At 37.6% G+C, this 24,014-nt stretch overlaps 3 protein-coding genes across 3 annotated transcripts; 1 reads left to right on the plus strand and 2 right to left on the minus strand.

Moving 5' to 3' along the window:
- Positions 1 to 66: 66 nt before the first annotated feature.
- Positions 67 to 1,166, plus strand: LOC143446236 (uncharacterized). Its single transcript, XM_076945783.1, has 3 exons — positions 67 to 128; positions 485 to 694; positions 766 to 1,166. The coding sequence occupies exons 2-3, from the start codon at positions 586 to 588 to the stop codon at positions 1,035 to 1,037; spliced, it is 381 nt and encodes a 126-aa protein (XP_076801898.1). The 5' UTR covers positions 67 to 128; positions 485 to 585; the 3' UTR covers positions 1,038 to 1,166.
- LOC143446237 (uncharacterized) lies at positions 1,157 to 2,140 on the minus strand. Its single transcript, XM_076945784.1, has 3 exons — positions 1,877 to 2,140; positions 1,519 to 1,618; positions 1,157 to 1,327 (listed from the first exon to the last, which is right to left on the minus strand). Exons 1-3 carry the CDS (start codon positions 2,066 to 2,068, stop codon positions 1,245 to 1,247), a joined length of 375 nt encoding a protein of 124 aa, XP_076801899.1. The 5' UTR covers positions 2,069 to 2,140; the 3' UTR covers positions 1,157 to 1,244.
- A 2,494-nt stretch (positions 2,141 to 4,634) lies between these two features.
- LOC143445247 (uncharacterized) lies at positions 4,635 to 21,214 on the minus strand. The gene is made up of 10 exons (XM_076944196.1): positions 20,049 to 21,214; positions 19,711 to 19,810; positions 16,497 to 16,596; positions 15,843 to 16,059; positions 13,626 to 13,680; positions 13,300 to 13,449; positions 10,501 to 10,602; positions 8,605 to 8,676; positions 6,916 to 7,052; positions 4,635 to 6,528 (listed from the first exon to the last, which is right to left on the minus strand). Exons 1-10 carry the CDS (start codon positions 21,110 to 21,112, stop codon positions 6,201 to 6,203), a joined length of 2,325 nt encoding a protein of 774 aa, XP_076800311.1. The 5' UTR covers positions 21,113 to 21,214; the 3' UTR covers positions 4,635 to 6,200.
- Between the last annotated feature and the right edge of the window lie 2,800 nt (positions 21,215 to 24,014).

Consider the following 24,014-nt stretch of genomic DNA (forward strand, 5'->3'; position numbering starts at 1 on the left):
TGTAGAGACAGATAGTCTTGTTATTACAAGGATTACAGTACATTTCAGTATGCGATGTTTTGCCATGGAATGTTACGTGTTCGTTATGAACGAACCAGCGATGGGTGGGACGATGATTTGCGAGCAAGGTATACGCGAGTTACTTATCGTTAGACTTTACTGTAGTAGTTTGAATTTTTCAATAAGGCATTGCTGGTCGACTTTTTTGTTCTAAAGTGTTTAGAAATTTCAGAAAGCGCTTAGTTCAGAAATTTCTGGAAGTTTCGCACTAACCCGGTACCTGTAGTAGTTACGGTATTACCAGACAAAACATTGTATAATTTAATGTAAGAAGATGTTGTATCCCTACATAAAATTCCATCGTGATACTTCGGATTCGAAGAAAAGTGATCAAACTGATCATATATAAGTGTCACCGCTTGTTGGTTACCCTATAACTAGTTGGGCCGTGCGCTTTAGTTATCTGTGTGTTGGATTGTTTTAGATTAATTTCGGCCAGGAAAACAGAGTCGGTTTCATCGATAAGCCTATTAAAAATAGGACGAATTGAACGTCGATGTTCTGACGTATTTTGCGGTCCCTGGTATGAACGAGAATAGCAAAATCGGCCGCTACCCTCCTCTTGTGCAAGAAGACACTGAAATTTGCGAAGGCGAACTGGAGAGAAACTGCTGGAAATGTTACAAAGAAAAAGGTTGCAAACTTCGTATCTTTTCATATTGCAGCTTAACGCAAAATCCAGTTTCTGAATTTCTAAATCCACAGATTTTTTGAAGCAGGCTCGGCGTAATTACGATGACGTCATGAGCGGTCATGTGGAACAGCTTTTGGTGAGTTTAATTGATCGATGGAAAGAAGACAGTTCGGTGCTCGGTCTTTTCAGCCTGTTTGGCAGCCAGTTTAGCTTTGTCAGAACTTGGACCGAATCTCGTCTGAGACGACGACGCAAAGCAAGAAAATCCTTCCTCCAGCCAAAAGACACCACCTGGAGAAGATCGAGCGCTTACGTCAGCCATTTTATGCGTAATGGTACTTGACGTGTGAGTGGCGCCATAATTCTTGTAGTTAAATACGCGATGTTAATAAGTGCTAATTGTGACACCGTGCTAGTGAACATTCTACGTATAGGCTATATTTTAGTAGACACAAATACCAGAAGCATAAAATGATTTTTAATCAGTAAATATTCGACAGAAATGTTATGACTAGTTTGTTATAACGTATAAAGACGAATGTCAGTTCGTTTACGAGTTGTAGTATTCACGTCTGTAATTCATCAAGACCGACTCCAAGATAACCCGGAACAAAAAGAGGAGTCCATTGAAAACTGAAGAAATAAAAATGTCTGAAACTATTCTGTTTGTTTTGACAGTATATTGTAAGTGAGAGTGAGATCTCCGCATATGCGCAAAGAAATGTTGATCTCATGCAGATTAAGCACAATATCTCATTAAACTAGCTGTTGGATAGCTTTCAATCACAGTTTTGTAAGCTATGTACAGTAGGCTGCAGACTTACAGATGAGGCAGCATGACATGGTCTCCGTTCGACACTTGTACCTCGACGTGGTGTACACAAACGCTTCAATCGACGTGAAAAAGGAGATGATATGGAAAACCTGTTGACAAATAACTGGTGTTAATTTTCTCCGAATGTGGTTTCTGATGCGACACCAAAAGTCAGTAAATTGCGCTACACTACGCGGAGTTAACGCAGTCTCGTATGGTACCGGTACATTTTAGTTGTAGGCTACAGCAGGCCTAAAACTATTCTCTATGCACAACTTTAATTGATAGTTGAGGTCAAAATAAGTTATCTGCAAATCAATTTCAACATAAATCTCCAAAGCTTAGTCTACCGTATTTCGTAAACCCACCAGCATGATGTATGTGAAGGCTTGCGTAGTAAGCAACGGTTTTTCCATGATTGTGTACTGGATGATGTCATTTGTAAGTCCAGCAAGCAAGATGGTGCCACACAGAGCCGAAATCCGCGAAAACAGTTCATTTTTGCGCATACGCTTAGACGTGTTCTTTCTTGCGAAAATGCCAGGTGACAATCTGGCCATTCCATACTTACCAACGTTTGCATGAAATAAACACTGCTCGTTTAAATCCCGCCAATGCGGGTCATGCTGCAGGTTTTTCAGCAATAATCGCAGCCTGCTGGCACCTCATCATTTGCTTTTGTGACGTTATAGACATAAATTGTTACGTCACTATAAAGTTAGATCTTTCAAGCACAAATGTGTAACAAAATTGTTTATGATCTGAGTTGGCACTTGTTAGCGTTAGGAAAACTAAGCATAACATGCAGTGGCATGGGCGCAGAAAGCACGAGGCAGCGGAGGCAGTTACTTATCTTAAGATTAAAATGAAAATTTACGTTGTATCTTACTTTGTCTTGTAGTGGCCTGGGAGGCGTTTTTTAATACCATTATATCATTCGTGGGAAAGTGTCCGCCAGTTATTTATTGAAGTATTGTTTATTGATAAAACTGCAATTGTCGTTTAATATTTGGAAACTTGCTCTAAATAACTTTATGTGAAAACGCCGTTTAGTACGTTACCAGGTGATTTCATAACGTCCTAGTTTTAACTGAATGTAATCTCCATTGCCAACGCTTTATTTTTATCGTTCGCAGATTCTGAAATGTTCGTGTAGTTTGTGTCGGTTATTTCCGCTCACACCGCTCCACGCTGTTATAAGCTCAAACTTCTACGCGAGTAACCGCTCAGACAGAGATACAGAATCGTACGAACGTATTACGTTAGTCGTGTTAATTGTAATTCTTTAGACTTGTTTTAAATGGTGAATGCTAAGTTTGTGATGGTGTGTAATATTCGGAACCTGTACAGTTCCTACAATAAAGGATCGTTTCTGATAAACTGTATCTGTAATAACGTAAGAGCTTTCGGCTAGTAAGAGGTTGGAGAATTCTAACCGCACGCAACCACGGAGTCAGATCATTAATTCGGCAGGTAAACTAAGTCCAAATAACATAAGTTAAGACCGATAAACAGTGCAGCAACCTCTGCAGTCTTATACCAATTTGTTGGTGGTTCTGTTTTCCTACGAAATCCAGCATGTTTTTGCTTTCAAGAATTTTTTTTCAATGACTGATTTAATTTTTGCAATTATCGTTTCGAATATATTTCTACTGCCATCTATGGGTAACCTATTTCTGGTGCCAGCGTTTAGAACACGCCTGTTTCCAACTGTCCTGTTTCTAAACAATACGCAAAATGCTGAGTACGAAGAAATAATATTTTTCAGCAGTTAGCAAGAGACATGATATGTGTCTCAATAAAAAATTTATTATATTCTTTTCATGTTTCTTTCTTTTATAAAGGTTATGGTTTGTGTGAAACAAATTATGAATTCGACCAAAAACTAGTCACTTTGGTGTCATGACCTGCAAATATTGCTTTTGTGAAAATCTCATGATGATTTTATTTACATTCGAAACATTTGCAGTATAGACTATGTTTTAAATAAGTCATCCATGATTTGTCGAGTGTTTTTTCGAATGATAGGAAGCACCTAGATTTGGACGTAGGAAGAAGTCCCGTTGCGTTACTACAATGCGAAATGTGTTAAGTATAATTAAATTATTAAGCTATCAGGAGCTTTGAAAACCGTTTTCGTAGGAGCGTAAATAATGCAGCATTTCAGTTTTCGGTTAGATATTAACGCAATTGCAATTACATAATCCTTTCAGGGACGCTTCTTTTTGCATTAGAAACACGAGTCTGCACTTTAGACTGACAAGTGTCGTTACGTGCATCCACAAGATGTCTCATCGCCTTGCTTTTGCATCAGGATCTGATTAATTTTCTCCAGGTATAATTGTGCGTTCGCAAATAATTAATGATTACTCTGATGTAATATGAAAAGTAATTTAAAATTTATCACATGATGTACAATAATCTAACCCAAATCATTATTTTAAGCCTAATTCACTTATTTTCTTAATTTACTTCAATTTGATTTCAAACAAATTCCACTTTTTTTTGCAAAACTGATCATTGATCAGCTAACCAACAGCATTTCTTGCATGCGAGATTTTTTGACTACAGGTGCTTTGCCTTAGTTAGCTTGTAATGAGTTCAGCCGTTGTGAAGTTAACAGTCGTTACGATGGCAATGTCAGACAACGCAACGTTGTCGTTTTCACAGCACGTACGTTATTAAACAACAGTACAGCGATTCGTAGATGAGTTGATTTGTTAGCACTAGACCTATCTACACGTGACTACTTTACGGTCAAAATTAGTGCGCAACTGTAATCTGCAGATACATGATTTTTTTAAATTACGCCCAGCACCAAAAATGCCCTTTATAAAAACCTACCCCTACCCTTCTCCATAGTTTCAGGCGCTCCTGTGCAGGGGGTGTGAAACAATTTTTTTCTTTATAAAAAAATTCTCTTTTCGGGTTTTATTTAATAAATGCAATCCTTACGCAACTTTATTCATTTGTCTTTCGACGACACAAATGTAGAATTTAGTTTTTTCAGTATTTAATCAATTCAATATGGTGGATATGGTAATTGCTTAAATAACATATAGTATGAAAATAACGTGTTTGTTACGCAAAAGCTCTCCTATACTGAGCATCAGACACCAACCACTCTTCTGTTGCAAGTCTGTGTCTGTATTATTATTGACCGTATCATACAAATAAACGGTGGCGCAGAGATAAGCGCACAACGCACGAAAAAATATAAAAAACGACGACAAATATCGTGTATATGTAAATGATAAGCGGCATAAAAGCTATAGATTACTTCAAAATGAACAAAACAACCTCGAAAAGGGGTCGAAAAAGTTTAGAAGATTGTTAAAAGTGCGACTTGACCGGAGTGAAGCAAGTTTTTTAACTTACAATGACGTAATCATACGCAACAAAAGAGCCCTTGCTGCAGGTCCAAGTGCACACGGCAATACGTAACAATGACGTCATGATAATGTACCGATTACGTCACGAAAGAAGTGCCGGTGCTTAAATAAATGCGTTCCGTACCGAAATTTCAAGGGAAAAGGAGCTGCATAATGCACAAGAAATTCGAAGTACAGGTTGTGTAGGCAACTGCACGTCATGGGGTTAAATCAATGTAGACAGCGGCTATGGTTGGCTATTTTGAAAGAACCCAAACACCGAATGTCACCGAACAACGCATAATGCACATTTTTCTTCAAGGAAATAACCCGAAATAACAAGATTAAAAGAGGATGGTGTGTAAGAAAAGCGTTTGGCTTTAACACCAGCCAATCAGTTACGTCAGCATTACGTTAACAGTTACGTAATAAAGCACCTTTGCTCAAAAAAGCGAGAAAGTTACGATAGTAATATCTGATAAATTAATCGGAATGTAGAATGTTTCAAGATGTTTTAAAACATCGTTTTAGCGAAAAAAAAAAACAAATAAAAATCTTCCACTACAGGTCTCTCATTACGTTTGTACCTTTGTAACAAAATTTATTAATTTAAAACAGGGCGATAACTGGCGGAGCTAGCCGGTGCTTTTTGATGTTACAATGTCCCGCAATCCCAAAAATCAAAATTAACAAAAACATCCATCTCCAGGAAATTCTGTTACCAACCGATAAAAATAAGACCTGGTTTAAAAGTTACTGATATTTTCTTGCGGCGGGAAAATGACCAAGCAATATCGGTCGACTGCGAGTACCAAACCCGGGCAAATGGCCAGAATATGACACGAACATAACACAACGAGGGAAAATGAAGAAATAAATGTGCATGAATTGTGCGGAAGAGGTCAAATACGTTACGAAGAACCTATAAAATCTGAAGAAAAAGCGGCATTTTTTCAAGAATAAAATTTAACAATATTACAAAACAAAATTTAAAATCAATGAACCATGACTACTTGTTTGTAAGCAACAAAGATTCCAGATTTCCACAACAAAATCCACGCAGTAGGGTTCGGAAAACCAATACGTCATAAAGTCACGTGATGGCTGTTGATTTCAATTTTTCAACCAAATGGAGATGAGCCAGACAGAGCGGGGTTGAAGGTCATGTCGGGTCAAACCATCAGGATTTAGTTGGCCGAAGTTAAAGATTCCAAATCTGATTAGCTCCGTGCAAATTCGTCAAGCGCTCACAGCCAGTTCATATGTCACTACACCAACTCTGTCTTAGCACCGTGTGTGGAGTTGCACGTTTGAAAATCAACTACAGCGTCCTTTCGCTTAAGCTTAACGCATCTACGTCATTACTTATTACGTCATCTGGATCCGCGCGAGCGTTTACCGACTGTTGACGACAGAGGGGCTTCCGTGATGTCACGGGACTTGGACTGGTCACTGTGATGTTGATTTGAGGAGTGACGTTGTTGTAAGTAGCTGTGACGTCGTTACAGTTGACGTCATCCTGAGAGCTAACGTTTTGCTCCGAGTCAAGATCGGAGAGTAGGAAGAGGGAGTGTAGTGGCTTCATAGAATCGCGGATCCCTTCAAAAACTCCAATGACGTTGTCCATACCGAACAGGTAGCCATCCTCCCTGAAAAAAATAAGCTAAGATTTAATAATTTATCAGTGACGAAGAACGCAAACGTGCGTCGTGAAGCGTACAGTGGTTGTCCTCTGAGGACAGACGCTGCGAAAGCTTGAATGACGTTTTAATCCAGACCGTGTATTGACATTGCTCCCGGCAGGAAAAGAAAGAAAATGTGAAAACATCACCAACGACGTGAAGACAACGAACAGGCAGACACGTGTGAGACAGAATTTGCCTTTAATTTCGAAAAGAAAATTCCCGAGCAATTAAATTTGTCATCGTGGTGGAACTGACGGTCAGAGCACAAATACTACTCAGCAGAGCGCTTGACACAGTGGGTCATATTTAAACATGTATTATAATCAACTACGAACAAACAAAGTGATCTACCTGTTTCCTTCTATCCATTGACTTCTATGGTCAAGTGTCTGGTCTTCTGGAAGTCTGGAGGTTTTGCCAAAATCTATCATCCACACGTTCGCTAGACCGGATGAGTCGTGCACGAATAATAAGGAACTCCCAATGGCCTGCAAAAGAAATGCGAATGTAATTTATTAACTGCTTTGAGCATGTCCGTAGAATGTTGAAATGAAATTAAATAAATTGAAAAGAGGCCATACTGACTCGTAGACAGTATGCAGAGTAAATTTTTCATCACCGTTTGGGTCTAATGAAACTAAATTAAATTAAGAATTTAAAACTTAAGCAAGATACTTGAACTCGAAAATGTATTTTATTCTTTCAAAAATTGACATGTTAATGAGATCTATATATTCTGGGATATAACAAGCGATTAAATTGAGTCAGTTTTGACCATGCAGACTACTTTGTAAATCTTCAAATAAAATTCTTAATGTAACCACACAACTTTACGTCCAATGTAATTAAATCCTGAGTTTAAAATAGGCCTCCGAAGTGATAATTGCAATTAAAACCAGAAGAGAAATACTTCTGAAAATAATTTCCGTACATGTCGCCTGTTCATCGTGACAATACCGGTTATGGGCGGACTAAACCGGATTAAACTTGAGAAAAAAAACTCGACATAACCGCACGCCTATAACCACTATGCTGAGTTTGCAATCGTGTTGAGCGACGAAGGATTACTACGAAGTTTTCAAAGTGCGTTTAGTTGAAACGTGTGGTATGATGCAGTGTCAGAGTCTTTATTCCCGGGCTGAGGTACGCCTTCGCACGACTTAATTTCAACTCAAGTGATTCCTTACCGCTAGAGGCCGGCTATTGACCTTATCCACGTGAAATATCGTACGGACATACGGACAATATATTGTCTTGCTTTTTAGTTTCTTTATGTAATTTATTTCGTGGTCTTGCGCGCGAACTTGAAACCGAAGCAAAGCCATGTAACCTTGACAATGTAACCAACGTGTAACCATGACCGCAACCGGTAATTACACAAAATTTATTTTGGGTCTGTTTATAGAATGAGGCTTCATCAGGTGAATCAGTGAAAGTAGCGCAACTCGTGAACAAAACACCTCTCAGTTCGACGATAAGCTATCGCCATTCGTTGATAAATGCTTCCGATAATATGAGCTGACCGTCTAACAATTTACTTCAAATAACGAGACTATGAAAGCTGAAAATAGATGGATTGAGTGCAACTGTAGCGCACTATCTAACGACTATACCTGGCTTTTATAAGCAAAAAATATTTCAGCGTCTTCAGCTTTAAAGTTGAAACGGAAACTGATAGTCCGACATTCTGGGGAGGAGCTAGCCCGGCAACAACGCACCATTCAAACTCTAAATATAAACCCGACCGCAAAATGGTTGTCGAAGTGGCGACATATAAGAAATTCATAAAGAAATATCGAGGAAAAAGCAAAAGAGCGTAGACGGTAAAATGTCAGATGAAAGCGCGCGGGCGCAAATAAGGTTTATCGCAAGGCCATGGTGGGCAATCTCGCAAAACAAGTGGTTTTGTCAATAATTTCTCTGCAAAATACACAAGTCGAGCGTCGAACACGATCACAAATACGATCGATTGTAATGTTCGTTGCCGAGTGTTGCAATTTCCTCTACTACAGCAGTTCATAGCAGTTCGGGTCCACTCACCTCGTGTCTGTGGAAGAAATCGGATGACTCCAACGCTTCTCTCATCTTTTTTAATCTCTCGATGTATTTTTCCTACAAAATAAAGTTGCGTCAGTTAGCGCAAGGCTGTTACGCTTCGAAGTATAAGAGGATATTATGGCTAAAAAACGTGCTTTGCGTTATACACTGCGTGTTGGAACAGGGAAGTAGTTTTGCTTAAAATAAACGTAAATGGATCATTCAAAGCGTGCCTCATTCATGCAATATTCGTCAGCGGGGCATATTATATAGAACATTTTTTCTATGCGCGCGTGTTGTCCTGGTGCGCTTAATTCAATGTAAGATATTCATTTACAAGTGTTGGTGTGGCACGATTGTGAATATAACACTTGCTACAGTTGCCAACAAAATGAAAACGTGCGCTTATCGCGTATCGGCCGTTGGAGAAAAATATAAATTAATTACAATATGGGTATGAACAGTATCGGCCGGCACACCTACAACACGGAGTACCTTTCAACTTTCCCACAAAACTAAACGAATATCAGCGCAACAATCATCGTAACCGTGTTGGTATTTTAAGAAGATTTATAGCTGCGGAGTTTACGTCACACAACAAGAATACCTTCCATTTTTGTCCGCAGAGGTATAATGCCGTAATTGGTGCTTGGTACGTTGTAAATGCTACGTATAACACCAGAAAAAATGTCAATAGTTTACGAGTAGATAAATATGCGGCTAAAAATCTTGTAGCTAAGTGTCTTTGTGCAAATTTGGGATTAGAAAGAAGGTAATTGCAGGCATTATATAGCGGAAAAAATAAATCGATGAAGTCTATCATAACGATATCCATAAAGAAGGCAATTCATTTGATAGTGGTGGTTTGCGCAAATGTTGTTGTATTGCACTTTGTGCAGATTAAAAAAAATAAATTCGTAAGTTTCTAGTAAACACGCACGCAGCCATTAAAAAAAATCGAAAAATTTATTAGCCATTGAGAACGAGTAAAAGTAAACAATCGGGACGACAATGTTGACTAAAACCAGTCAATAAAGTTGTTATTCCCGTCACATCGGGATATGCAATGTTTGTCAAACTAACACAGCTTTCTTCTGTGCAACTGACATTAATAAAGACGAATTTGCTGGTTAGCCGTACAGGAATAAACACTTTCTTTGCGTTGGATTTCAATGGACGACTGAGAAACGAGACAAAAGCGTGACCATAAACAAAAAAATCTAGTCAATTCAAATACTACGCACACAAGGGTGTTAACCCAAGAAAAATTTCTTGGTAAATATGCGAAGTTTACACAGCCATTGTGGCGCAATTGAAAAGGGTTGTGACGTTGGCATAGCGTCATGCAATTACTTAAACGTAATACGGTACATTGTAATAAAAGGTAGTGAATTGTGATGAAAGAAAAAAATAACTTATTTAGGGAACTGTCGGTGTAACACACAATGCATCATATAGACCCACACACCGACACGACATAAAAAGTGTTTTGTAAAAAGATGTCGGAGTTAACATTTCGAGGTAAACAGAGCCGGAGAAATTACCTTGCTAACCAGCGATCCCGGAAATTTACTAAATTTTTTACATGACGTCAGTGGTTTGACTGTATTAAGCCAGGTTACCAGCAGTTAGCAATATAACACTGCTGCTATTTCCTGTAATACTGCTGGTATAATCGTCAGGCTGGGGTTTTAGAAGGACGTTTACAGCGCGCCGTGAAGGAAATCAGGTCTGTACCAGAATGAGGAGTCATCGGCTTTGTCTTTGTTCAATCACGCGTCCGTGTGACGTAGGAAGCTTTGGCCACAATTGTCATTGTGTTTGTGACGTGTTTCAGAGCCAGACGATAAAATACGGTAAAACTAATGCAAATGAGGTTTTACACTGTTTAATACTCACCAAGACATCTATGTTGTCGTCTATGAAGTATTTAAACGCGACTGTGACTTGTTCGACAGACTTCGTCAGTTTGTAGTCCTTGCTGGGGTCGTTGTTGCTTTTCTGCAAGAAATCAAACTCGTTTGATCAATTGGAAGGAACAATAATTGCACTACATTTCACCTTATTAATTAGGTCGGCTGTCGGTCGCAATTTGGCAGTTCGCACGATTGAACCGGTCCGCCGTGATGGGCAAACGGCCAAAACTAGCAATTAATAGGCTATTTGAAGCCGACATAGCGGGCTCGTAGTGAAATAATACAGTAACATTTTGTGACGCTGAGCTGCGCGTCGACCGGAACGTTAAGGCTTTTATTGTACAGTAATTATATTGTGGCACCATCGAGAGTTTGCAAGAATCTCCTCGGTTGACCTCACGAAAGTCTGTAACTTGGATGGAGTTTGCTTTGCATTCAGTATGGTCATACTCATAACACTTCACCGCCTCTTATTGACAAGTATCGACTGTTGGCCAATATCGAGCTTGCGTTGAAGCTGTTAACAAACTAACAACGCCATACGCAAATATAATCCACGATATTTCTAAAAAGACCCTGGTCTAAATTTAGAGCCTTTATAAGGTTTTCGGTTAAATTACTTTTTGATGTTTGGTATTAATAAATTTCGCTCAAGTACGTCACACAGGCTCGTGGGTTTCGATTATGATTATATACAGCAAATTCCTTTGGGGGTAGGAGCGGGATATAGGCCGATTCGACCATTACAATTAACCCATGAGGCAAGTAACTAGCATCATAAGCACAAATAAACGATACCGTGCCAAGCATATCTTAAACGTTTCCCCTTCCGAAATCCAAGTGAGCTAACGACTTGAAGTGGCTTCGTCGGTGGTAATGCTAACAAATAGAAGGGGAGAGCAGTGGTATGTGAAGCATGCCACTAGATAACGTGTTTCCGTCTGTTTTCCGTTGATTAAGATTAAAATTGAACATATGTAAGCTTTCAGCAAATGTCTTAAAATCTTTTTTCATGTGTGAAGTGTTAAATAAGGTGGCACGTTTTTTTCGCTGGGTTTGAGCTTTGGGAGGGACGTTAGTCACGATTTCACTCTGAAATGTCAAGTTCTATTCTGGAATAATAGGATAATAGAATACGTAATGATAAACGACACCAATCGTATTGTATGAGGCAATTTCCATTTTATAATTCAATATAGTGATTATATTGACTGTATTATAGTCCTACTTTTTTCTACGAACTCTTGAGAAGGAGCTTCTAGTAACTTGGCCTTTACTTTCCTAACTTTGAGCACAGATTTTACAGTTTAAGTTTTTCTTACTTGATCAAGATTATCTTGATTTATCAACAAGTAAACTTGTTTTTGTGCAAACACCGATTTGGCCGCTTTCAGTCAATACTATACTGCAAAGTTTTGCCATATTCATACAACTTGAAATATATTGCATTTATAAATAGCACAGCAAACAACAGATGGTGCATGTAAAAACGAGAAAGTCTCTTTAACTTTGAGTTGGCCCGACACAAGGGTTTCTCGGCTTCTGAACAGGCTTTTTCATAAAGAGATTTTTATTGAAACATCAGTGTGTCCAGCGCAATCGATCCCAATGCGACCTACTGTTAGCAGAAGCGGGCTCTTAACTCGATTAAATAAGAACAGCAGTTTAAATAGGTGTGAACGTTTAATCATCAAACCCGTGCGCAAGCTGACAGTAAGAATCATGTCTTTGTCAGCAATTTTAGACAATTTAAAAATGGATTTTGAAAACGCGCTTTGAACGACGTCACTTTTCGGTGACTGTGTTATTTAGTGCCATATAAGTATTAGCTTCGCTATGTCAGTTACGGCGCAATTTTGACTCAATTAATCAAACTACGCCGCTGACACTACATGTACAACATGTACTGTGACGTTACTCTTAACAAGTTTGACGTCATAGGTATAACTTAATGCTTTCCAACGGCCATGAGCAATTAAGTCATTGACGCTTGGAAATAAAATACAGCAGTTATATTTTGGGAGTCCAGATGTTAATGAACACAATGTTATTGATGTAATTGTCTGTATTATAAGTCTGAAAGTTGTTTTGTGGGCATCCTAAAGCATGAAAAAAGCTATAAAATAATCATGTGTGATGTTGTATGTTTATTCGGCACTGAACTGAAACTATCGACTAAATGACACTAAACCATCTAAGGATATGGGCATTAATATTTAAAAATAAAACAAGCAATTACTCGGAATTAAAAATATTGGCATTACACGCAAGAAATAAAAAAGAGTTAATCTGCGATTTACTTTGCCACGTTATTATGTGGCAAAGTACACCGTGTTTTAATGAATTCCCCAAAGATTAAAAATATCTTCGAAATTGTTTACGAAACACGGATGCGCTAAAATTATTTCGTAAATCGATACGCAATCAAGTTTGCGAAAATTTCCAATGCCGAAGCCGTTCTACATCACAGCCACACCACAATCATCAATAAAATGATGATTGTTATGTTACATAAGAATCGATCGTTCGAGCTGATTTAAATGAGGTCAATGCGGCTTCCAACAAACACCAAAAACTCAAATAACGTTTTAATAACGGATTAGTTGTCATGGACGACTGGCTGCGGGTAAGCCCTGTCACTATTTAAAAAAAGAAAAAATTCCTGAGCCACAGGCGGTTGTTCCACGCATATGGAGACACTGCGTGAGATACAAGATCAAGACGATGTAATCAAAACCCTGTAAAATTCCAGTCTTTTAACTACGATGAAGTCTCATTTTACCTTGATCCCTTCTATCCTAAATCCGAGGTTGGATGTTGAGGTGACGTGCTCCCTCCACTGCATGTAGCGAGGCTTGGTCACGGCTCGGAGTTCTTTTTCCTCATCGGTCGGCTCGTCCGGCGAAATCTCAATCATCTTCAGATACATATCCTTGAAAAGAAGAAACTCTTTGATTGTCTGGGCCGAATAACCACCGCCAGCTTTTTACAACATATGCAAAGTCTAGACGAGGCTGTAGCTTGCGTATACACAGGTTGCACATATTTCTTTGCTCATGCAACTCATCAAGTGATGTTATTTTGTGAACAGAAGAGAAAGTCCCTTACATGACGCATTCTTGGCTTGACCTTGGCCAACACGAGTTCATCTTCGAGATAAGTCCTGTCATTGATAAAGAATTCAAGTGTTAAGGTTTAGGCTATTTCGGTAGCGGCGCAAGTAGAATGCGATGCTCAAAATCAAAAATTTTAAAATTTAAACCGACAATGATAAGAAAAGCCAGTTTGAAAAATGTTCGTGTTTCATCTGCCAGTGACATGCAAAAAAACGAGATGGAACGAAAATTTTTGCGATTTTCGTCGTGACCTTTACAACCTAAACACGGAACTGTTCGTTACGCGAGGGTACCGCTGGCTAACCTTGCAGTATTTTTAGCATAAGATGTTAAATATCTTCTGCGGCAACTGCAGAAAATTGATACAGCAGGCAGATGTTTGCAGGCGGCGCTGCAAGTGCTTGGTCGCACGGGTAAACATTGTTGTGGGCCAAAACACGTCGCTTGGCGTAGTAAGCGTTTCACGTCTCGATCATTCATTATTATCCATTGAATTGAAATAAACGCGTTAGCTATACGTTGTGGCTTCGTGTGCTTAATTAGCGCTGGAAGGAAAGCTGTTCAAATTATTATTGTCTTTTTCAAATCACGCCACCGGGAATGTTTCTCAAAGCCATTTAATTCAATTAAAATCATTTTTCACCTCTTGTTGGGTAGGCGGTCGACATATTTTACGCATTAGTTTTGTCGTCTGATGACTATTGTTACGTCACAACCAACGTCGCCTTTTCAGCGATAAATGCTTGAAATATTTTATCGCACAGTAAGAACGTCAGAGGTGGTAGCATAATGTGTGTGTCTATGTTTCTCGGTTATGCGCTGGTCCCAAGTTCCCAACAGAGCATTTCCTTGTCACAAGTCAGGATTGGCACAAAGCAAAATCACTGTTGAAAATATTATCAGGAAACAGTTACATTGAACGATTCAATTCTTTGTATTTTATAAACTGTATTGGAAAAGACGCGGTTCTGGTTTGGTAAAACGTAATCAAAATCGCCAGTTTTCCGTATTCAAATCACAGCTTACAATAAGACAGCACAATGGAGAAAGGTATTTTATAACTGGACACGCCAACATCAATATTAATACATACAGGATCAAAGAAACGATAAGAGCAGCCCGACACGTTAATATATATGCAGTAGAAATATTAACTAGCGGCTTACAGCGTGTTAATTTCCGAGCATTTTAAACCGCAAAGTTAAGTTTTCGACATCAAATACACCAGAGAAGTAATTCTTAAAGCTAAGTCCACTTAACAAATGTAATACAAAGTAAACATACAAAGGGTAAGGCTTCCAACGCGTCATACTTACACTTAACGTCACTGGCATATCGTTTACATAAGGGTTAAGTTGCCTAGCAACGCGTCACTGAACGACATGTATTGTGAAATATAAATAGAGTGAAACTCGCCCGTATCGGCTTCGTCCATGATGCCACTTTGCTTGTATGTGCGCAACTTCTTTGGTTCACATACATTTGATGTTCCCTTTATATGTGTCTTATATGATAGCAATTTGCCTATATTAGCAAAGTTTTTTCTTCGCATGAGTTATTCTGCTTGTCAGTAACGGCATTTGCGTACAAAACAGCGTTTATTGTGCACTTCCAGACCATCACACCTCTGCTGCGCTAAACCAACTTTGGCGCAACAATCCAGTTTGCGCGTCAACTGGATTAAATTCAAAATTGGATACAAGCGATATTGTCATTACAGGTGTTGCATTGTTGCGTTAAGTCAATTTTCTAAGTGGACGTGTCAACTGTCAAGAATGCGAAGATTGTCCTATTTTAAAAATTCTTGCAGGTTTTGCAGCACTTTGCGTTTCCTTTGCATATTTCTAGTTTGTTAAGCTGCCTTGCAAATTAACAGCCAATAGAAATGGATTTTGTCTGGTTTCTAGTATGCAGTTCTACAATGGTAGTTCACGTATATCGGCACTCTTTCCATTCCCCCCTGAAGTGCCCAAATACGACGACTCTACCGTAATTGATATGAAAATTGCATGGGTGTATATCGTGAAAAAAAGAATTGTTAAAATTACGCGCACACAAGAAATGAACTCGCACTGGGTATTTCTTTTTATCTGCTGTTGTTTGCAATTTTGTAGTCAACAAAAACAAAACGTAATCAGTTGCAACACGTTTTATCTTTGCCTGTAAACACGACGTATGGTTACTCTACTAATGGTCGGTTTTTACGCACCTGATGCCCATTTTACAGTCCATTAAAGACGGGCAGTCGAACGGAAGGAGAAGATCTTGCATTCTTGTGTATTTCTCGGCCGAACACTCGACGATACCGTGAAATGTTGGGGCGAAATTTCGCAGGACTGGATCGTCGGATATGCTTCTAAGGCAATCCGCTTCACGCTCGCAGAATTTTTTAAGAATACAACCTTCGTCTCCGGGCTGAAAATTTCCTGCATAGAAATATATAAATATATAATATATCTATATATATGCAAATTTGGTACACGCTGAATAGAGTAACAAGGTACACGCTGAATACTCAACAAGTTTTCGTCGAGAACGGGACACGGCTAAGAAAGCAGCTTGGCGCAAACTACAGTATAAACACATGCCATTTATAGATGTAAGTCCGGAGATGAGTTTTAAGTAGTTCAAGTATTAGTCAGCGCATTAATGCTTAAAGTAATCTGGGCAATTTTAGGTACTGTAGTTATAGTCAATTATACGAAATTAACTATGTCACAACTGCCTCTCTTTATCACACCTTTATATGGTGTAAGAGATTGTACCATGGACGGTGTTGTGAAGCATTTGTGATTAAGTCGTCCTAAGATAGAATCTCAGCCAAGGAGTTATTATTCCGTGGTTATTATTATCTAATACTGACCTGCGTGGCCAGCCAATTGCACCCATGGATACTTCTTCTTAAACGACTGCATAAAGGGTGACCATATCACCATCCGTCTTATCTTGGTCCATGAACTTTGCTGTAAAAGAAGGTTTACATCTAATGAATTTTTTGATCTCATTCTTAATCCTAATCCTCGAATAATCAAAGTCCCAGCAGCAAAAGTTTGGCGATTTCTTCTGTTTTATTCAATTTGTCATATTAATGCCTAAACTAACCCAGGGTTCTAAATTATGCTAAAATATTTTATTTATTTATTTACAGATTTTAAATGTTGTACCGATATACCCTGTGTAGTGGAACTATCCAACGGTATGTAATTATATCTGTATTTGTAAAATAATTATATCTGTAAAGACTTTAAAAGTAAGAAGTATATGTAGTATTAGATCATCTATTTTAGTATAAAAGTACAGTACATATAAATGTGTAGAAGGGAAAAGTCTGCTACATCAATATCAATGTCCAATAAAGGAAGCATGAGCAATTAAAAACAGTTGACATGACTATTTTGGGGACCATATATGTAACAATTTTCACTCTACTAAATCAGGTTTTCCTCTGTATTACAGACATCTACTAATATGCAGTGTGAGTCTTGCCTTGTATCAAGAAAATGTATTGACAATAACTGATGTACAAACATCTAGGATGGAAGCAACACTGAAAAATACCACCACAATAGACGAAAACGAAGCAAACACCCATCATGAGGTTATAGTCATGTGTAAAATTATCACTATTTCTTCAAAACGTACCACAACATCACAAGTCAAACTGCGTCAATTGAGCATGCAAAGCCACATGACTCATAAAGTTAACATAAAGAAGACAGGATGTTCCTATGACGCATGATTCTTCATAGATAACTTGGCAGACATAGTAAGAGTAACAAGTATTTAGATTTATTTAGTATTTAAAAAAGAACAAGTATTTATAGGCAAGAAACGATAGTAGCTGGGGAAAATATCACACACAATTAAGATTCTACATATAACACTCTAATACAGCTTTGTAACAAAAAACTCTAATTCAAATTTTCTGCCTTTACAAATTGTAGCTATTATGTTTGTACATAAAACTACACCTGTTTTCCCTTCAAGTTGCAACAAATCTAGACGTTTTTCTCTATCACAAAAGTCAAAAGACAGAAGATGACTTTTGAAGAACCACTGTACTTATTTTCTGGGGATAAAACATTGGTGTTAAACCAGGCATGGCCATAACAAACAGAAGATGGCATCGCGGTGCTATATATAGGTTTATGGCGGAACAATGTAGGTTACTTTAGCTAAATCTTTCAATCTTGGGAGTAAAAAAAAATTCAGACGGCTAACCAAGAATGTCAAAACACTGAAAGCCTTTAACTCTCACAGAGATTATGCTTTGCTACAATCCCAGTTTGTTATCTTATTTCCATTCGTTGTGATGTCATTGGGCTTTTATGCAGAGTCAACTTATTAGAAATCTTAAAAAGGGTATCAACAAACCATAAAAGTTATACATCCATAGAAAAAAGGTTAAGTCGTAAATGTGAAATGTGTATAAATAGTGACTAACAAACAAGTCTTTCTAGCTTATACAATCTAAATTATTGTTCAATTCACTTTGTGCGTCAATAGTTAAGCAAATATTTAACCTCAGTCCTTTGTCAAAAATTGGCTTCCTCATCTATCCTACTAATATGTTCTAACGGAAATTTTAGTCTCCTGTCAGCAATTTCCTTCTCACATGCATTTTAAGCTGAGACATGAAATCTGTCTTGTGCAATCGCTTACAAAAATAACAGTCTGCAACCATTGTGGCTTAAGTCGTCAAACTTTTCGTTGATCACATTTTGTCTAAGTTTAGATAATAACGTAAAGGCAACGCAATAAAATATCAAAATTACATAAGCCCTTCAAATTTCACCATTTCATGATAATTTGCATTAACAGCTAATAAACTGCTATTATAATCTTTAAAGTTAGTTCTGCCTTGAAGTGTATAAAAAAAAACTCACAACATTGAGTGTACGTGTACTGTGTCAGTGAAATATTTACAAATTAATACCATAAGGTGGTCAGTGGTTGTAGTATCTAGCAACACCAAATAAACAAATAAATCACCAAACAGAAAACTTTATCAGTAATTCAAACTAAGATTGAAAATGGTGTCTTTGTACAGAAGAGTTAATATATTAATACACAATATGTTTTATCCTGATGCAACAACTTATACCAACTTAACACTGATGTATATAATTGTTTTGTGCTTTCAAAGTAAGAAAACTGCAGAGTTCATCACAAAACTTATACTAACGTCATATCCTTTCAAGCAGAAAGCACAAATTCAGCAACAGAAACTGCTCAAGCGTAAAAGGAAATATATATAAAGAGAATGAAAGCCAGCGAGCAGAGTATTACACAATACACAAGTCCTATATCAATAACACATTATAATGAGAGCAAATTGCAACCTTTGATGAGTTTATAAATAGCAAGAAGTGATTATAACTCACCAAATAGTATTCCATTTGAACTAGGGCTACAAGACAACTGTTATCTGATGTTCTGTAACTGGGATTACATGCATTGAACTTACAATCTGACATAAATATTGTATAATTTTCAGTCTCTATCTTGGCAGCAAAACTAGCTAACATACAGGAAGCAACTGTAATTAGACACTGCCACACTCACAGTAACAATTAATTACAACCTATGGACCTGTCTGTAGGTTCATCATATGTTTAACCAGTACGACAGCTATCAATAAGTTATGGATCTTGGATAGTAAAAACTGTTCACACAGAAGTCTTTTAAGACGTCATTAATTCAGACACAGAGCACGTTTCTTCTATAAGCAATGTTTGACATCGCAATCACGCTAATGGACATCCATTCATTTCAAATGCTATCGTTTAAGCTGTAATTAAGTTTATTATGAAACCAAGGCACACGTCACATGACAACAATTAAAGGACAACCCGCTAAATTTATCAACCAACAAACATGCACATAACAACACATATAGTTAATGATTAGCCATATCATGATAATTATTTAAAGGTCAATGACAGACTCAAGAAAGTACATGTTTTCAGTTTCTTTAATTAATGACAAGTCTATGGAAGCTACATAATCTACCACTTCAGTATAAATTACATTATATATGTTAAAAATTATAGTCATTTCATAAGTTATATACTTACAGCTTTCGCCTTGCTGTTTCTTCGAGAAACAGTGCTGTGTGTTGACCCATCTTCACTGCTTGCAAAATCTTCCTCTGATTCCTCAAAGGACAATGACGACCTAAGAAAGTTAGGCATGCATTTATTATTATGTTAATATCATCTGTTAATAAATATGTGCATCAACGCATACACCTTTTTTTAGATTAAAAGAAACTCAAGAGAATTAGTTTTAGCTATGTTTAATCCCGATACACTGTTTTCTCACATTTTTACCGTTGAAATATAATTGTAAAGTTATTTAGCTCTAATTATTACGTAACCAGCTCAATTGATCTTAATTTTCACCAATTTTTTACCTCAAAGAGAAATTTCTCGAAAACGAACTTTTTCTGCTCACTGAATCTCCCTCCACCTGCAAGTTACCACTTGATTCATCTGTACTCACTTGTGCATCAGTGGTAACATCCGAAGCCAGTGATGAAGATGACGAAAATGGTGAAACACTTCTGTGAGGTAAGCACAAAGACAAGGAAGATATGGAACCGTGTGAAAGTTCTTCTTGCGAAGATGCTGAAATTCCAGTGCTGTTATCTTCATTATCCATTGCAGTGTCATTATCACTGAACAGCATAGGATGGTTATCATCTTGTGGCATACTATTAACTGATTCCATGCATGACCCGTAGGCGCTATCGCAACTTCGTCTCGGACTTAGCAGTTGATGTCCGTTGGCTGAGTTTGTCAAGTCTGTATCACTGTTGATGTTTTGGTGTTCGTTCAAACAAATACCAAGATAAGTATAACTTGGGACAGGAGATTCTAATCTCCCATTTAAGTGATTGGTGTCACTTTGTAGTTCTTCAGATTCAGGAAACAAAAGCAAGTCAGGAGACAAATTACCTTCAAACAAACAGCTGTCCCTTCCTGTACTGTCGCTTAAGATTAATGTGGGAATACTAGAACCACGACAGGCTTTCCGCTTGCCTCTCAGTTGGCAATGGTTGCCAGAGCTATCCCCAAATGTGTTCAGAACGCTGTCGGACTTAGTTCTCTTTTTATGTCTTTCATGGTCTGGTACAGGTTGACCACTCAAACTGCTAGTAGTCTCACAGTCAGTGTTATCCTGGTCTGCGATGTTCTGCGTGGTAGAATAATTTTGTGTTACACCTTCTGCATTAGTAGATGTGCATAAAGCGGTGCTGTGCAATTCCGGACCATCATTTGACACATCAGCTTCCTGTGAGCAAAGGACTTTGGTATTACAAGAATGCAGCGTCACTGCGATATGGCAATCACCATTGCTTTGCAATGGTTCTGTTGGTTTGTTTGGTGTAATAGCTGCATTTAAAGCCACACAATGCACACTCTTGTAATTGTGCAGAGGTGTATAGCCTGTTGTTTGTATATCTTTACTAGTCATAACACAACTACATTCAGATAACCTAAAAAAATTATTTTACATCGCATTTGAAACATGCAAATGTGATGAAACACAGGAACTCCTGCACAAAACACATATTAATATCTAACAGAGAATTTTTCCAACTGGACCTATACCTATTAACACATTGTTTATACAAAATGATTTTGGAAAGAGTTTTGCAATTTTACAAAAAAAATCATACATTGGAATTTATCACTAGTGAGCGGTAACCTACATGTCAAACACTATATTGTTTGCTTTACTACAACAGCAAATAGTAAATAAACAACAGAGTAATCGAGATGATAAGGACATATGTGTTTGCTTCATAACAATATTTGGGTAATGACCTAAAACCTGTTAGGGACATAAATAAATTTGGAGGTTTCTTCAACTATATAGACCAGGGGTGGCCAGACCTGCTTCATGCTCGAGCCGCATATAACAAATTCCAGTTTTAAAAGAGCCACAACACAAACACAATAAAAAACACGAATTTATTCACTCACAAAGAAGTGTAGCTACTGATAAACATTAGTGCTGCGTGGTGATACTATGAGTCTCCAACTGGGCTTCACCAACTCTTTTTGCAATTATTAGTATAACCATAACCAAGACTTAAAACTAGGTCAGCCCTGCCCAGATTGTTTCATAATCTGATCAAACAACTCGTCTAGACCGGGAAAACTGCATGTCTAATTCATCAATGCAAATTCATTAAAGAGCCGCAATCAAAGGCTCAAAGAGCCGCAGTTTGGCCACCCCTGATATAGACTATCTTCACACATTCCAACTTGTTACTCGTAAAATCCTTTATCTGTATACACAAGTATAGATACCAGTAACAGTAAGTATTAAAAATTATGCTACAATCTGTAGGATTATTCTGATGAATCTTTCAGCAGTCTTGTCAATAAAATGACTTCTCCCTGAATAAAGTTAACGAGTTCAGTAAAGATTTAAACACAATTCAGATATGATTTCTGTTCTATAGCAATATTTTAGTACTATCTATCTCAACCAGATTTCTCATATCCTTTTTCTAATGTGATACAACTTTTTGTGGAAAATACGGATGCAAATACAGAACATCAAGCGAGAATCTGACACAAAGCTCCACCACACTGTCATGAATAATGATGAATCACCAGTATAGTATGACACATCAATACCACCAAATATCTCATGACCTAGTTATATTTGGTTAAAAACAAACCAAGCTTTAAATAGCTTTTTAGTTTTTTATTTATTCATCCCTAGGATATCCATCTCAAGGCAGTAATCAGCTTAATGAGCTGAATTTCTGTACAAAAATGTCAACAGAAAATCGATGCCTTGTGATGAACACTGGGAAATGTAAATTGCAGTATGACAACTGGAAAATTAGTTAGACTCAAACTCATTTCGTTATCTAATTAATAAGCATGGCACAGCACCGCTACATTATTACAGCAACAAACTGCATCACATAAGACTTATTATAGGAATGGAAACTGTCTAGAGAATATCACTTCTAAATATGAAAAAATTACTGTGAAGCTCCAAGCTTCAATCCAATTTTTGGTAAACAAAAGACGCAGACTACAGTCACACGACATTTGTAGCACTAAAAGAAAAAAACAAAGATGAGAAAATGTAAGTCTACAACTTGTACTTCACATGGTATGCAATTAACTCTCACAAAAGTTCAATGCTTGCACTTTAGTCCAACAACATGGCCCCAGGCATTTATAAACAATTGACCATTAGCAGGATTTGCACAGATCATCTCGTACGTATGTTGAGTTTGATATGTGTAAGTTCAACTAAAGTATTCCAACAAATAACTGAATAAACTGGTTTAGGTGAACAACACTGCATCGCCTACCAAGTCATTCTAACCTACCAGGAAATTTACGGTGTTCAGTATAATTAGCCTTGTAGCGAAATAACAATAAAAACTAACAAACATATTAGCACGATAAAAAAACAAGAGTAATCTATCACTACAAACATGCCTCATACCACACATGGTTACAGAAACAAACAGCGTAAGGTCAAAAGGTACATCAACATTAATTACTATGACTAGATCCCACTCTGTACTTGGGTCTCTTGCATACTTTTGCATTCCAACTTGAAGGTGTGAATGGAATGAAGTTATGAGGTAATAAAAACAACTTACGACATAATAGTTCCTCAATGCTCAATCTGATAAGGGAGTCCATGGTGGAAAGTATGAAACCTGCACACACAAGGTTCATCAACATGCACAACAAACTTTCTATCTTCAAGCCGATTTATAATAAATAATCAAAAAAAAACTAGTCACTTGAATGCCAATTTATAACAAATAAAGATTTGAGGCTTCAGTGCACGTCATCAAGCCAAAATTCGTGGCTTTTCATAAACAAGTTTTTGTCAAATATTTTCATACTTTGCAATCACGCCCGACATTTGATACAAATGTAATTGTTGGCAATTCTGCTAAAAGTGAAAACGCCTGTAACATGCCATCAAGTCAGTACGTCAAAATGGATAGCCTTATTATAGAATATAGCCTAGGCTAACAGTAACAGAACTAGGCCTACCTTAATTTTAAACTAGCTGTCACTTATCAGTTACCCTAGGCCTATACTTTAAACGTGGTCAAAACACCAACTTCTGATGGTAAAATATGTCCATATGCACAGGTGAGGATGTACAGATGGAAGCTTAACAACATGGACAAGTAAGTTATGCAGCACTTTTACAAATTATAGGCTACATAAAGAGCTAGGCCTATTTGTTACTTGGGTCTACTGCAGAAGTATACAACCAAATGACGTCACAATTTGAGTAGCTGAGGTCTGACATACAAATACATCCTGTGGTTGTGCACTTCTGCATTAGACTCCAATAGCCATTATACGCGTAATTA

This window comes from Clavelina lepadiformis, chromosome 2 (assembly GCF_947623445.1).
Source record: "Clavelina lepadiformis chromosome 2, kaClaLepa1.1, whole genome shotgun sequence".
In the NCBI taxonomy this organism is placed as follows: domain Eukaryota; kingdom Metazoa; phylum Chordata; class Ascidiacea; order Aplousobranchia; family Clavelinidae; genus Clavelina; species Clavelina lepadiformis.

Coding starts and splice junctions, on each gene's coding strand:
- LOC143446236 (XM_076945783.1), top strand. CDS start 586: ATGAACGAGAATAGCAAAATCGGCCGCTACCCTCCTCTTGTGCAAGAA. Junction 695..765: donor GAAATGTTACAAAGAAAAAG/GTTGCAAACTTC, acceptor CTAAATCCACAG/ATTTTTTGAAGCAGGCTCGG.
- LOC143446237 (XM_076945784.1), bottom strand. CDS start 2,068: ATGGCCAGATTGTCACCTGGCATTTTCGCAAGAAAGAACACGTCTAAG. Junction 1,619..1,876: donor CCTTCACATACATCATGCTG/GTGGGTTTACGA, acceptor ATTTGTCAACAG/GTTTTCCATATCATCTCCTT. Junction 1,328..1,518: donor CATGTCATGCTGCCTCATCT/GTAAGTCTGCAG, acceptor TTATTTCTTCAG/TTTTCAATGGACTCCTCTTT.
- LOC143445247 (XM_076944196.1), bottom strand. CDS start 21,112: ATGACTAGTAAAGATATACAAACAACAGGCTATACACCTCTGCACAAT. Junction 16,060..16,496: donor GCAATTGGCTGGCCACGCAG/GTCAGTATTAGA, acceptor ATTTCTATGCAG/GAAATTTTCAGCCCGGAGAC. Junction 13,450..13,625: donor TCAAGCCAAGAATGCGTCAT/GTAAGGGACTTT, acceptor CTTCTTTTCAAG/GATATGTATCTGAAGATGAT.